At 45.0% G+C, this 14,682-nt stretch overlaps 1 protein-coding gene across 4 annotated transcripts in view; it reads right to left on the reverse strand.

The window, feature by feature from the left end:
* Positions 1 to 6,971: 6,971 nt before the first annotated feature.
* runx2b (RUNX family transcription factor 2b) overlaps positions 6,972 to 14,682 on the reverse strand; it is a 41,275-nt gene continuing 33,564 nt past the window's right edge. For 3 of the 4 annotated variants that reach the window (XM_047021291.1, XM_047021292.1, XM_047021294.1), the window contains 3 exons: positions 14,468 to 14,635; positions 12,829 to 12,990; positions 6,972 to 9,685 (listed from right to left, as the gene is read on the reverse strand). In XM_047021291.1, the coding sequence (XP_046877247.1) occupies positions 9,210 to 9,685; positions 12,829 to 12,990; positions 14,468 to 14,635 (806 nt within the window). In that variant the 3' untranslated portion in view covers positions 6,972 to 9,209. The remainder of the gene's footprint in view (positions 9,686 to 12,828; positions 12,991 to 14,467; positions 14,636 to 14,682) is intronic. The other variant, XM_047021295.1, reaches the window with a different exon arrangement.

A 14,682-nucleotide genomic window follows, 5' to 3' on the forward strand; every position in this document is an offset into this window, starting at 1 on the left:
CCCATCTTAAACACACACACACACAACGCCCCATCTCAAACACACACACACACAACGCCCCATCTCAAACACACACACACACACACAACGCCCCATCTCAAACACACACACACACAACGCCCCATCTCAAACACACACACACACACACAACGCCCCATCTCAAACACACACACACACAAACACATATGCATCTCATCCTTTTTAGTAGAGTCTTTTTAATATGAGTCACTCTATAGGAGCAATCTATAGATGAACTGGCCACAAATGTTCTTTTTAAAAAGGGAATTGGTATAGCTCAGTGGTAAAGCTAACTTCTGAATAAGATATTGAAGGTTCAGATTCCCCTGTATGTTGCTGTGGATAAAAGTGTCGGTTAAATCATCAGATCAGGTGTTATTACATCTAAGGAGGAGTTGCTGTGATGATGGGCTGTTTGTTTTATTTATTCTTCTATGTGCGCTATCCTGTTGAACTGTAGTCTGACCCTAGTTAGCATCCTGATGGTTTTGCTGCTCAGATTCATCCATGATTGATGATGATGATAATCACTAGTAATACACTAGACTTAGATATCACAATGAGAAGCTTTGATTTACTCTCTTAAAATAGTGTTGGTGTAGTCTCTGAGGTATTTACCTGATTCTAGAAGTATCTTATTATCTTATCCTGTATCCTTCTGAGAGGTTTAGTGGTAGAATGATGAAATGTGTTTTAGAATATGATTGCTTATAAACAACACACGAGGAGAACAGGTTGGACTGTTCAGGACCGGACAGAAGAATAGAACAGAGCTGATTTCTGGTTTGTTTGCATGAATAAATCTGTTCTGACAGTCTTCTTTTAAAATCACGGAGTAATCCATTGCCTAAACGATGTGCCTTTATTTAGAAATCTCAGTATGCCAATCCAAACACATTGATCGATTCTATTTGAACCTGAACTCAAAGTTCTTTTGAATACCCCCGTCCCCCCCGTCCCCCGTCCCCCAGCTATGTGTCCAGTTCCAGATATTGGTTTCGTCTAAAATGACACCGGTATATACTAAATCTAGAGCGTACTTGATTACAAGTCCAATCAGGCTTGATTAGGTTAGGCCATTAGTGGCGATGAAAACCAGCTTCAAGCTGAGGTCCACCCATTTTCTGGTTCAGAGACCCTGCCCTCGAGCCCTTCATCAAACAGCCATTTCCTCCCCTCAGCTCAGCTCTCCACGCGGGACTATCTCTAGATTCAAAGTTTAAAAGCTTTATTGTTCATTAGAGTGTGGTGGAAATTTGTCTTGGGCTCGTTGTCTTTGGCAATGTTTCTAACCCGTGGACTTCCTTGAAGAACCATAATGTGCTTGTGTGGTTTGGACAAACATTTGATATGAAACTGAGCATGACGACTGGGAGGCATGTTCAGTGTGAAGCTCTACGAATAAAACAATATTTTCACAGATCAGCCTGTTGTCGTTTTCTTTCACTCTTTAAACTGTAGTTAGGCAATCCATCAACGCCAGAACGGTTCTCTCAGAGATACCAAGGGGAAATGAAGAGTACGGTGGGTCCTGTCTGTCTCTGAAGAAGAAACGAGGGCCTTGCTGAGTTGATCAAACCCAGTGGCCCAAGTCGGATGCTTCCATCCATACAAGAGCAAGAGAAGAGAGAGTGATGGCCGCTGACAAGCTTAAATAGAGGCTTCCATGCCAGGGATCAAAAGCCATCCTTCTTCTCCACTCTCTCATTAAGACGGAAAACCCGAGCGCCGCCATCCGATCCGTCTCCATTTTTCCTCAAAGGAGTCTAACTTAAAAGATCTGCGCCTGTCGGATTTACAATGGTGGGCGAGTGGTGTTTACTGAGACCCGGCCCTGCCAGAGTCAACAGTGAAGCAAAATAAATGGAGCCTGCCTAGTGTTTCCACAGGAGTAAGGAAATATGGAGCGAGACTTGTGCCTTGCTGTTTCGTAATTAGTACCTAAACATCGCTGTCCTTGGATCCCAGCGCTCACGTCCAACGTTTCCCTGAGCTGTGTAATATACAGCCAAGCATTAACGTCAAACACGTCTGGCCACGGGGCCTGGCATGTTAGCCTAATCTGTTATTGCAGCCATGGCTGATCCTCTGGTCTTGCCCAACTCAGCTCTGTGGAGGGCATGGAAGTTGACAGGCTGGGCCTACAATGTAGGCTATAGAAGAAAATCCTTACGTAAACTGCAGGTACGACCTTCACTACACAACAGATGGCACAGTAGCCTACTGTACACAACTACGAACATCACAAAGCAGACAGATTATCTTCCCAGTGTTACCTAATCTTTTTAAAATAACAAATCACTTTACGTTTTTTTATTCACTTAACTTTTCTGACGTTTTATTAGCGCTATCGTTTGTCACGGAATGATCCCAGCCTCTGAAATCAGCAATGCCCTGTAATTACTCCTGACACGAAACTGTCTTGACGACAGTAAAGGGAAGAAGAGAGAGACAGTTGAGGCTGTACACGCAGCAGAGGAAGTCTCGGATCAGATGCTGCCAGAAAAAAAATCTGCCTGTATTCAGAGGCCAACAGAGAGACAGGAACCAGCGTCCCCGTGTCATAACAGCATATCAGGTTTAAAAGGACAGGCCCGAGGCAGACGGGTCGACTGCTCTTCCTCATAGAAAGCGAGGGAGAGAGAGGATCTGAGGAGCTATCGGATTCGCGGATGGTTTTCCTCTCCGCCTTCTCGCGGAGGTTTGAGTGACCTGTGGTGCCGTTTGATGGGGATTATCGATCTGCCTGGCGCACGCCTGTGGTTTAGGCGTGAGACAGACGACCTCACCAGAAAGCTCCTGGCAGAACGGCGCTCCGATCGCTGGAAGGAGTTAGCAGACAGATGATGAATGTCAGGGACAACTGTCAAGGTTTGACGTTTGAACTCGCTGATGATCCCACATTAGCCTTGATTACCAGATGGTTATAGAATCCTTCCATGCATCTCTAATGATCAAGACTGACTGTAGAATACATAACGCCAGACTGTTTTCTCAGCTTTTTGGAAAAGAGACGTAAAGTGAACTTCAAGTGAAGAAACTCTTGAGAGCTGTGCCCAATATTGTAAACTATTGGTTAAGCGTGTCAAAGACGGCTTGAATCGGGGCTGTGAACCCACATCACGTGGTCTCCCTCTGGGTGATTGTATCAGGATGTGGACTGGGCATTCAGCTAATGATGATGTGAGGTCTGCCTGATGTCAGGTATACGATACCTACCCATGAGCAAGCTCAGCTCCTTCTGATGTGCTCCAATGTAGGCTATATAACCACACTGGTGCGACCGCAGGGGTTAGCAGACCACACTCACATCCAGTCGGACGTGTTTGGATTCTCTGTAGCCCTCACACATCCGCGCCATCCTGAGACCTCTCACTTTATCATTCACTGCACTAAATCATCGCTCTGCCAACAGGAAATACACTGCGTTTTACTTTCCAGTCGTAAACCATAAAACCTGTCTTTAAAGCGAGTTATGATGCCTCGAGACGGAGGGGACGCCAAAATCACGAGCATCCTTCGCATCGCCTGGCATCGTCAGGCAAGGTCGCACTGCCATTTTCCAAACGAAGTCAGAAATGATGCGTAGGCTACCTCACCAGGATGACATGTCACTCTGCGAAGGACCTCATCTCCGACACTGTTATGTGACCGCTCGGCATTACTACTCCATTAGTTCTCAATTAACACTCTGCCGATAAAGTTTCAAGAGGCCTTCATCTGACATGAAGAATACACACGACTCTTTCACGCTTGGCTTCAGGCAGAGATGGGGCCCCTGCCCAAATATTTGAAATTTTATTGCCTGGCTGAAACTTATGGAAAAGGCCTGTTTTGCATGAATGTTTGGCACCGCTCTGGGCCCTCTCCCGTCTTGTGTTTTGTGCTCTCAGTCATTTTGCAACAGTTAGCCATTTTTGACAGTTGAGATGGCGGATAATTTCAAACATTGGCATGGGGCTAAGGTCCTTGACAAAGAAGCCTTTTGTTTGTGTGTTTGGTTGCTCTCCATGGTCCTGACACCAGCATTTTCAATATAATTTCACTTTTGGGGAAAAGAGGTCAGTATTGTAATACATATTTTGTGTTGGCAGAACTCAGTAAAGTTTAACTTTGATGTTGTAGAAATACACATCTCATTACTTAGAGTTCATTTATTTGGATTTAAAATAGCCTTCTTTCAGTCATCAGTACACCCATATTCAATTAAAACATTGATTATAAATGACTAAAATTACATGAAAGCCTTTCAGTGACAACTTTAACAAAACCATTTGAGATGCTGGTCCCTCTTATCCTAGGCAGAGGTCAATGTCCTTCTTTAGACCTAGCCTTTAGAGGGAGAATATTTAGCAGGAGTACTTGGCATGTGTTTCAGAGAGTGTGGTTGGCACAGTAACAAACCATTAGCTAGCTGGAACACAATATGACTAACTTAAACCTTCCACGTAGCTTTAAAAGCCTCTGTCCCACCTACAGTGTAATGAGTGTATTGGGTTTCCATACTCCCTCAGGTACCTACACCTCATTCAGACTTCTCTGAGGTTGGCCTGCTGCTGGCCTGTTGTCTGGGTGGGCCTCCTCATCACAGCCTGTGATACACATAACAGCCACTAAAGGGCGCCATAGTACACATCTAATCTAGATTGTGTTGATTTTTTGAAGTGTGCACACGGCAGGGCGATGAGTCAGTGAGATATATATATATATATATATATATATATATATGAATGAGAGAGAGAGAGACATAGAGAGACACAGAGAGACACAGAGAGAGACAGAGAGAGACAGAGAGAGAGACATAGACAGAGAGACACAGAGAGACAGAGAGACACAGAGGGACACAGAGAGACACAGAGAGACAGACGCAGGGCTCAGAGTAGGATGGCTCCCAGAGGACAACTTCCTGCCTCAACTGCTGCTCTGAAGCATTTTGGAAGGTCAAGTAAACAGTTATTGTTGTGAAGTTCTGTGTGTGTGTGTGTGTGTGTGTGTGCATGTGTGTGTGTATGAGTGTGGATGCATATGTGTGTGCCACAGACCTGCAGATTGGAGAAAAGGCATCCGATTGGCTCTTTTTGTTGAAGTTGTCAGGGTGAGTACCGGAGGAGGAGGTCCCAAGATCAGAGAGAGGGAGGAAGAAGGCAAAGTAGCACCTCAGAGAAACTAAACACATTTAAGTCCCAAAAGCAGGTCCACAGAGAGAACACACACATAATAGACAAAGAACCGACAAAGACTAGACAAGGAAGGAACCACACACACACAATGACCAAACTACACTCAGGTGAAACAAACTATACCAAACGAGCAAACTGAAGACCTGACAAGACACTAACAAGACACAGGTGCAGGGAATCAGACACAAGGAAACACCAGGGCAGTTGAAAAACACAATCCTATCCCGGGGCATGGCTGCTGGTGTGACAGTATCATCATTCTCAGGTTGTTTGTTTGTTGTTTATGACACAGTTTAGTCTGGAGATCCCAGCTGATTCTGCAGGTAACCACAGAATCTGGCAGTTAAGGCGTTGTGAGAGCTTTAATGTGGTTTCTCCCATAAGAGAGAGATCTGGTCCCACAGGTCTCGCCTGCATGCAGGAGAGTATGCTAATTCATCTGAGTGTCTGGGTCTTGTTCCTCCTCCTCAGTTCATTATTATAATTGCTAGACATGGCTGAGAACGCAGGGAATGCAAACCCGAAACCAACCCCAACTTTCTTTTCTTCACTCAATCTATATTCAGGGAAATCCCGAGAATGTTCCCAATCCGAACCTAAAAAACACATGGCGTGTGCGTGTGTGTGTGTGCACTCGAATTGGGTATGTTATGTCTTGGAATAATGTAAAACAGGCTACCTCGTTTTCTCTGTCTCTCCTTCTCTCTCTCTCTCTCTCTCTCTCTCTCTCTCTCTCTCTCTCTCTCTCTCTCTCTCTCTCTCCTTCTCTCCGTCAGTGCAGGCCGGCCGTGTCTAGCAAGATCGAGGACAGAGCGCTCCAAAGACAATGTTGATCCAGACTGAACGGCAGGGCCTGGGATGGAACCTCTACATGGGAGCCTTACATGAAACCCCCATGTAGATACGACTGTTCTGTGCTCAGTGGTCCTCACTGTTGCTCCCTGCCTGTTCCAGTTCAGGAGCATAGATGTGCCGGGGCCAGAGACATGGAGGAGAATAAGAATGAACATGACATGTTGACAATGTGGGCCACACTCACACACTCGCGCGCACACACACACACACACACACGTAAGATCATAGGAAAGATGCTTAAGGCCACGATGAGAGATATGAAGGTCTTATTAACAAAAATCCTCCTTTATTCTTAAACATAAACAAATATACAATCACAATGCCAATTTCACTCACTGTTGTCAGGTTGCCAGTCCCTTTTGGAATAAAAAAACAAACTCTTTGCCCAAATATGAACAACCAGCAGAATAATGAAGACAGTTACATTTCCTGACTGAAGGTTTGACCAAGTGTAACAAAGACAAAGAAGTAAAGTTCTTAAGAACTGGGGGCGTCCGTGTTTAGATGATTGAATTACACATTACTGTTAGCATTTTCAATGACAATCTCATTATGAAACTATGCAAGAATCCACTTTTTATGGGTGACAACAGAACAAACACCTTTTGGAAACAAAGCAAGGTTTCAGTACCATGAGGAAGGGTGACGATGTGATGATATACATGTAGATCTAACCCTGATGTCTGTCAGTAAAGGACCAGTGTTTTGTTGGCCCTTTAGAGACTGGCTTTTTTACTTTGTGCTCTTGGTTGTCAACAAAAAATTATACCGTTCATAATGTACACGGGGAACAAATGGAACTAACATTTTCTGTTGCAGCTGACAGCTGTTTTTATCGGGTGCATCTGACATGGTGTGACATGACATAGACATGACATAGACATGCCATAGCATGACATAGATATGACATAGTATTTGTGTGTTTTAAAGACTCAACACTGTTTACGCTCACTTGGCCGAAAGCCAAAACCAGAGCCTTGATATCTGGTGACATCAAAAGAGTTCAGGTGATCCACAACACAGACTGGGACCAAGACACTGTGTGCAAACCTCTAATGGAGAAGGATGGATTTGGAACTTTGGAAATCGCAGTGTTTTTCTCAATATTCTTGTATTGCCAACATCCACTGAAAAATACATCTTGCAAGAGGAAAAATAGTATTTTTAAAATAAATACTGACTGCCTTTTGAGATCAAATTCAACTCCAATATAAATGGCATGTTTAGCCAAGTGTTATCCATTGTGTGTGACTCCAGTGGTGTTACACTGGTAGAGAGAACCAAACCCACTAACCTTCTGGCAGACTCCCGCAAGTGCTGGTAAAAATAAGTCCAGAAGTAAGTGCTTTATGATAGAAACATGCAAACGAACTCTCCCATCCTGTTTGTTTCCAGTTTGCTGTCAGCAGCTGCATCCAATCACCACGTAGGAAGCATTTTTCAGTTCTACATTTTTTGCATTCTCAAATCTCAAAACACTTGTAATTGCAAACTGTAAACATCTCCATTTCTCTTCTGTTACACTGTGTATAGTGTCGTTTCTCTAGAGTCGATCCAACATAGAGTCTGTAATACTGGGCAGTAATATGATTTAACCCCATTTTGTAAAACATGACACCGAAGCAGACAAATAAAATAAAAAGTGAAATCAATGGGCAGAAGATATTTGGTCCAAACTGTTTTTCAACAGAGGTTAATTCGACATCACAACTGTGAAAAGATGAAATTAAGAAATACAAAAATAATGAAAAGGGTCTTGATTTGGTGCTCATAAGTGTTACACACTTTGACAAACTTTTAGAAAGTCATCTCTCGCACGTAATGTTGAAACAGCAAGGGTCTCAGGGATCATGTATAAACGTAATATCGGACTAAAGCCTTAAGCTGTTACACCTGAAAGAGAGAAGGACATGAGGAAGTGACTCCAGGAAGACGTAGGACTCCAACTCACTGAAGTGGAAGTCCAGGCATCACTGTACTGTGTGCATAACACAGTCACCCTCTGACCTGCTCCACTGCAGCACTCCAGGCTGTGCTTCTCCTAACATGGCACACTGTTGAGGATCTCAAGTCATAATCTGAGACTGTGAAGGAATCCATTCTAACTGGTCCCACCAATCTATCCATTTGGTTTCTCCCTGTGACTGCCAAAAAAACTATATTTTCACTCTACAGAAAAAACAATTAAAATAGATTAAACCTGACCAAATAATTGTTTTCTTGATTTGGAATAAATCCTTAATAACATTAAATTTGACTGGCATTGACAACTGCCAACAGACACAATAAATGTAATTGCTGTGTGTATTGTATGGGTCAATTCAAAGCCAAATAAGTTGCTCTAGGTGTGGTGAAATCTAGCTTGAAAGTAATTGCAGAGGAAATATGCTGTCATAGTCTTTGGAAATCACGTCAAAACGTACATTGTAAGAGGGTCTTTGGGTTGTAAAGAAATTAAACTTTTCACTCTTTAAATTACCTTTCAAAATCAATGTTAACTTACTCATATGCATCAAAAATATTCAGATTACAATTCTACGACTCAAGTTTCAAATACAATACATAATTTATGGCTTTATAAGTTAAAACTCCTTAAAAAAACTCCTTAATTCACACCATCCTCTCACCCACAATATACAATTTAAATAAATGATTTAAAATGAGCGTATAGACATTTTAAAGCAAATTTGCTGTTCATACCACCAAAGGTAACATAAGTGTCACTCTCATCGCTTGCTACTCAGTGCTTGACCTGCATCTTTATATTGTCGTAGTACAAAAACATGCTCTGCAAAAAGCCTTATAGAAATACAAACACTACAAAAGAAGTATCTGAACAATCCATTTGCTCGTGGATTATCATAAAACTGGAATAATGTTTTATCCACTTGGGTCTAGTAAACCATAATAGTCTTGTGTCTTTCTCATTATTGCTGTGAGAATAACTCCCTTTGTAGTGCCTTGGTCAAAACACATTCCAGGAAGACAAGTTCACACAAGTCTGTTTTCTTTTATCTCGACGTTTATTTCCGAGGAACGGAATAGATAGTTTTTCTTTCTGCTAATTTGTTGCATAATTCAAAACTCTCCCAAAAGGTTTTGTGCTTTAAAACCAGAACATCAGTTGATGTTTTCCCCTTCTTGTTGTCCCTGGTTTCAGTAGGGCCTCCAGACGGCCTCATCCATCCTACCTCCAGGGTTGAGCACGGTGGGGGAGTTACTGTGGCTGCCATCCCCCTCCACTCCCCCCTCCGTCTGGCTGGGCAGGTTAGGATTAACCAGGGAGCTGCCTGTGGAAGCACTAGTGCAGGGTGGTATCATCCTGGACGGTGAACGATCACCCCCCGGAACCATGGAGAATTGGTACGAGCCGGAGGAGGCTCCGTAGTAGAGATAGGGGGTGCTGCTAGTCTGGAAGGGTCCACTCTGGCTCTGGGTGGAGCCGGGGTAGGGTGGAGGCAGGTAGGTGTGGTAGTGGGCGCTGCCCAGCGACATGGCGGAGGTGACCGGGGGGGTGTAGGTAAAGGTGGCGGGGTAGTGCATCCTGGGACTGGAGAATCGACTCTCTGTCAGGGAGAGGCTGGGAAACTGGCGCTCAAACTGACCTGGGAACGGACTCAGGTCAGACGTACCTGCAGACACACACACACACATACACATGAATATGTGAGAGAGAGAGAGAAATGTATATTTCACACAGATATAAATGTATATTTCTCTACTCGTGCTCAATTATCAAGACGACTCAGCGACGAGCAGCCGTTCCTAAAGGATATGTCTGCTTGAATCTATGTAATATTAAATTACTAGTTATTATAATAGTTGTTGACTGTGTCACTCTCTTTCGATTACTGTCTATGCTTCCCTAGTTGTCAGTCTTGTTGATGTGCTATGTGAAGGGGGGGTTCAGTAATTGGTGCGTACAAAGTGCCACTTGGGGATAATATACAATTATTTTATTGTGTCAGAAAAGCTAAATATCCAAGAACTGTGATCCATTTAAAATAATCTCTTCAGACACCATGTTGAAATGCCAATAGACCTAGAAAGCCGTGTTCCAAAATCTTTTCAATTATGGTCTTATTTGTTGGATTTAAGATTACAGAAACTGTGATAGATTGTGTATTCATGCTTCCATATATGATTCTTAATCTGTGTTTACAAATATGCTTATTTATGTGTCCGTGTGTGCATGCATATTATGCTCACATGTTTATGCTTACCCAGTATGTGTGTATGACCGTGTGTGTCAGCGGTTCATATCTGTGTATTTTTATCTTTGTGTGTGCGTGTGTATCTCTGTGTTTCTATATCTGTGTTTGTGTGTATCTGCGTTTGTGTCAGTGTGTGTGTGTGTGCGGAGGGGTGATATGTGTGTGAATACTGCATGCACATTAAAAAAGCAGTTGGGATGAATCAAGAGCAGAACACATGGAAACACTTTGAGGAGAAGCAGTTTCCATGAGATCCATAATGAGGCAGGGCTGAGCTCTGATGTGGCTCCTCTGCTTGCCTCCCAACGGCTCCAGAGACAGAGCGTGTGTGTGTGTGTGTGTAAGTTATGTGTGTATGAAAGAGGGTGAGTGATATATAGATACATAGAGAGACAGAGAAAGAGCGAGAGAGAGAGAGAGAGAGAGAGAGAGAGAGAGAGAGAGCTGATCTCTCTCTCTCCATCCATTACATCCCTTCGTTCCTCTCCACGCTCCATCCTAAAAAATACCCTGAAACCACTAACTGGCTGTGGCTAGCATCGCGCTGGGCCCAGAAAGTTTAAGGAGAATAGGAGGTACTCCCCACTCACACTAACCCCCGCATCCCCTCCTCCCCCACCCCTCCCCATGGTGGAGTCCAGCCATGGCAGTCTTATCATAAATCACTAGGCGTCTTCCGTGTCACCATGTCTGGTGTGAGAGGGCGGGGATGGCTGGGTGGGGGGTGGTGGTGATGGGAAGGGAGGGCTTAGTGTTTATGTGTGGGTGAAATTGCAAGGCCGGGTTTGTCACTAGCGTCAGATAACATGTGCTGTCAATTAAGGCCTTTAAACTTCCTTCTCTCCAGCAAGATCCATTTGATTTTACATCGAAATAGTAGGTGATTGTCTTCGGAATAGAGGGACCAGTGTGACCTCAGAAGTGAACGGCAGTGTTCAATAAACTCCCGACTTCTGCTGTTCACATTTGGACTCATTTACTGTACAAAGCCCTCTGTGATGATGAGCCAGATCAAGCTTCATTAGTTTAAATGAAACCAGAGTGTACGTTGTCTAAATATTTGGAAGTATTTTACAAACCCAAACTTTTGAACTTCACTTCCGAATTTGGTGTTTGACTTGAGTGATGAACTCCTGGAGCTGAATCACTGATTGCCTACTGAAGCATTTCTCTACATGAAGAGCTGGTAGACAGGAGGCCAAGGGTCCAGCACGTCTCTCCTCCTGTCTCTCTGTAGTGGAGCTCCAGTCAGGGGTGATGTGGCTGCTCTGAGCTCACCATGAGTCAGACTTGTCTCTTATCTCCCGTCCTCTGAGAGCCCTCGTCGTTACACTCAGGAGCCGTTCATATCCAGGCGTGGCAGTGTGTGAGCGTATCAGCATGTGGAAGCAAGCTTCAGTGTGAGCATGCATGCGTGAGAGTGTGTGGAAGGGTGAGAGTGTGTGCGTGGAAGTGTGTGTGTGTGTGTGTGTGTGGAAGGGTGTGTGTGTGTGTGTGGGTGTGTGTGGAAGGGTGTGTGTGTGTGTGTGTGTGTGTGTGTGTGTGTGTGTGGAAGGGTGTGGGTATGAGTGAGAAAGGGCTAAGAGAACAAAGCTCGACGCTCCTGAGATGAAAGCAGGGAAGGGGGGGGACCAAACTAATCAGAGCTGACAAGGCAGCTGGCAGGATTTCAATCCCCCTCCGATGCACAGTCACACCGCGGCAACTCTTAAGCACTCACCCTAGCTTCGGGCTCAACGAGGAGGAATTAAGGTGTAGCACATCAACACAAAGAAGAGAGAGATGTCGACTGAAAAGAGAGAGAGATGTCGACTGTAGAGAGAGAGAGCAGAGAGAGCAAGAGAAAGAGAAAGAGAGCGAGAGAGTGAATGTGAAAGAGAGGGCATAGGGAAAAGAATCACCTGGCGCTGGGTCAAACAGGTGTATGAAGGAGAGAGAACTTGCCTGGCCGCAATTAGGGCTTTTAAACGCGTGTTCGGGTCGGGGAAGGCAGACAAATTAGCACAGATGCTGCCGTTATGCAGAAGAAGGAACTCCATGAGTACCCAGCATGCCTTGGGAGAACCGTGGATCACTATAAAGCCACTTTATTGGTCCGTCACGAGCCTGTTATTATCCTGGGCCTGTTATTAGCCATACTCCTCTGAGATCAAAGGCTTGGACAGAGGAAAAGAGGAAACAATCCTCTTTTCCACTGTTTATAAAAAGCCTTCCAGAACCACTCTGAAGGGGAACGGTGGATGTCTCCCTCTCCTCACATTCATCCAGAATTAGCTAATGGTGACTTGTGCAAGTAAATTGGTCAGTTAGCCTGCCTTTTTTGACAAATTGTAAATATGCAATTACAGCTGTGAAAGCTCTCTCATTGGTTATGATGTATCAGGGACAGGTCTTTTAGGTGAGGTGGAGGTGTCTACCTGTGTGAGGCAGGGTGGGCACAGAACAGGGTGGGTGGAGGTGTGTACCTGTGTGAGGCAGGGTGGGCACAGAGCAGGGTGGGTGGAGGTGTGTACCTGTGTGAGGTAGGGTGGGCACAGAGCAGGGTGGGTGGAGGTGTGTACCTGGCAGGCGTCGGGGCACGTCGCTGATGGCAGGAAGGCCTGTGCCTCGGCTGGCGGAGAGGGGGGTAGTGGAGTGGACGGAGGGGGAGGCCATGGGACTCAGGTAGGAGGGGTAAGTCTGCTCATAGGACCAGGGTGGAGAAGCCTGGGACTGGCGTGGGTCTGAGGGGGGGAGAGGGGGACAGGAATAAAAAGAGGTGAGAATCGCTGTATTTCAGTATTTTAATTCCTGCCTTGTATTTGAAATACATTGCATGAGAGAGCAGAAGCGACAAGTTAAGACGTTATCGGTGTCTTATTCTATTTACCGTGCATTCCTGGATGTTTTTTTTTCGGTTATTCGCAGTTCAAATTGTTACGCAACCTCTCTTGCAATGACACATCTAATGTTTGCCTAAGCAGAGAAGATCTTCCTGTTTGCCTTTAAAAACATCTTGCACTGGCTTCAGGACTGAGAGGATCCATGGCACACGCCCAGCATATATAAACACGCAGCCACACTCATGGCAACACACACTTTACAACAGTCTCTGCATTCACATAAAGCCTAAACACCTATTTTCACATTGACCACAAACAGTAAGAGTCTTGAAGCTGAAAACGATCTACAGATTGAATATCAAAATGTGTACATTTATCAATATTCTAGGATGTAAACGTTTGGGTATATTTACAGAATCCAGCCGTCGGATGTTGACTTCAAGATCAACTTCAAAATATTTACAGAGAAGCTGTGGAAACATTCAGCACATGTCCGTTCAGGTCTACAAACGACCCACTGTACCCCTCAAGTACCGGGAAACCCTGAATGTGAAAGCTGAAGTGTAACCAGCACATGTGACAGGAAGTGGCCAGCTGGACTGGGGCAGGGAGGCTAGCAGGGAGGAGCTGGCAGTAGCAGTGCTGGCTCGGGTGACAGGTGTGTAGTCGTGAGAGATGGCGTTACCACCTCGTACGTAGAGAATGAGCATGAAGCAGGTATACCATCCAGGTGTGACATTTCACCTTGCCTGGACAAACCTGCTCTATTTCACTAAGAGCCCATACCGCAGTGAGACTATTTTTACCTCGAGGGAAGCATGTGTGCATGGTGGCGGCTCAGTGATGATGGGACCTTACTGTGACTGTGATGTGTGGTGAACATTAGGTACTGTATCTACCCTGGCTGCTGAATGTTCTAGAAGCACATCTGGTACTGTATCTACCCTGGCTGCTGAATGTTCTAGAAGCACATCTGGTACTGTATCTACCCTGGCTGCTGAATGTTCTAGATGCACATCTGGTACTGTATCTACCCAGACTGGTGAATGTTTTAGAAGCACATCTGGTACTGTATCTACCCTGACTGGTGAATGTTCTAGAAGCACATCTGGTACTATATCTACCCAGACTGGTGAATGTTTTAGAAGCACATCTGGTACTGTATCTACCCAGACTGGTAAATGTTCTAGAAGCACATCTGGTACTGTATCTACCCTGACTGGTGAATGTTCTAGAAGCACATCTGGTACTGTATCTACCCAGACTGGTAAATGTTCTAGAAGCACATCTGGTACTGTATCTACCCAGACTGGTGAATGTTCTAGAAGCACATCTGGTACTGTATGTACCCTGGCTGGTGCATGTCCTACATGCTCACCTGGTATCTGTGTTTGGCCCTGGGGGTTGAAGGAGTTGGGTCCAGGGTTGAGGGACGGCCGGGGTGGTTGTGTCGGCACGGCAACCCTCTGTCGGATTCTCTCCAGCTCGCTGAGGCGGTCAGAGAACAGGCCGGTCTTAGGAGCATCCTCCAGCTTCTGACGGTGCCCTGCAGACACACACACCCCGTCAGCCACCTTACCCCTCACCCTCACC

Source organism: Hypomesus transpacificus, chromosome 6, assembly GCF_021917145.1.
Source record: "Hypomesus transpacificus isolate Combined female chromosome 6, fHypTra1, whole genome shotgun sequence".
In the NCBI taxonomy this organism is placed as follows: Eukaryota; Metazoa; Chordata; class Actinopteri; order Osmeriformes; family Osmeridae; genus Hypomesus; species Hypomesus transpacificus.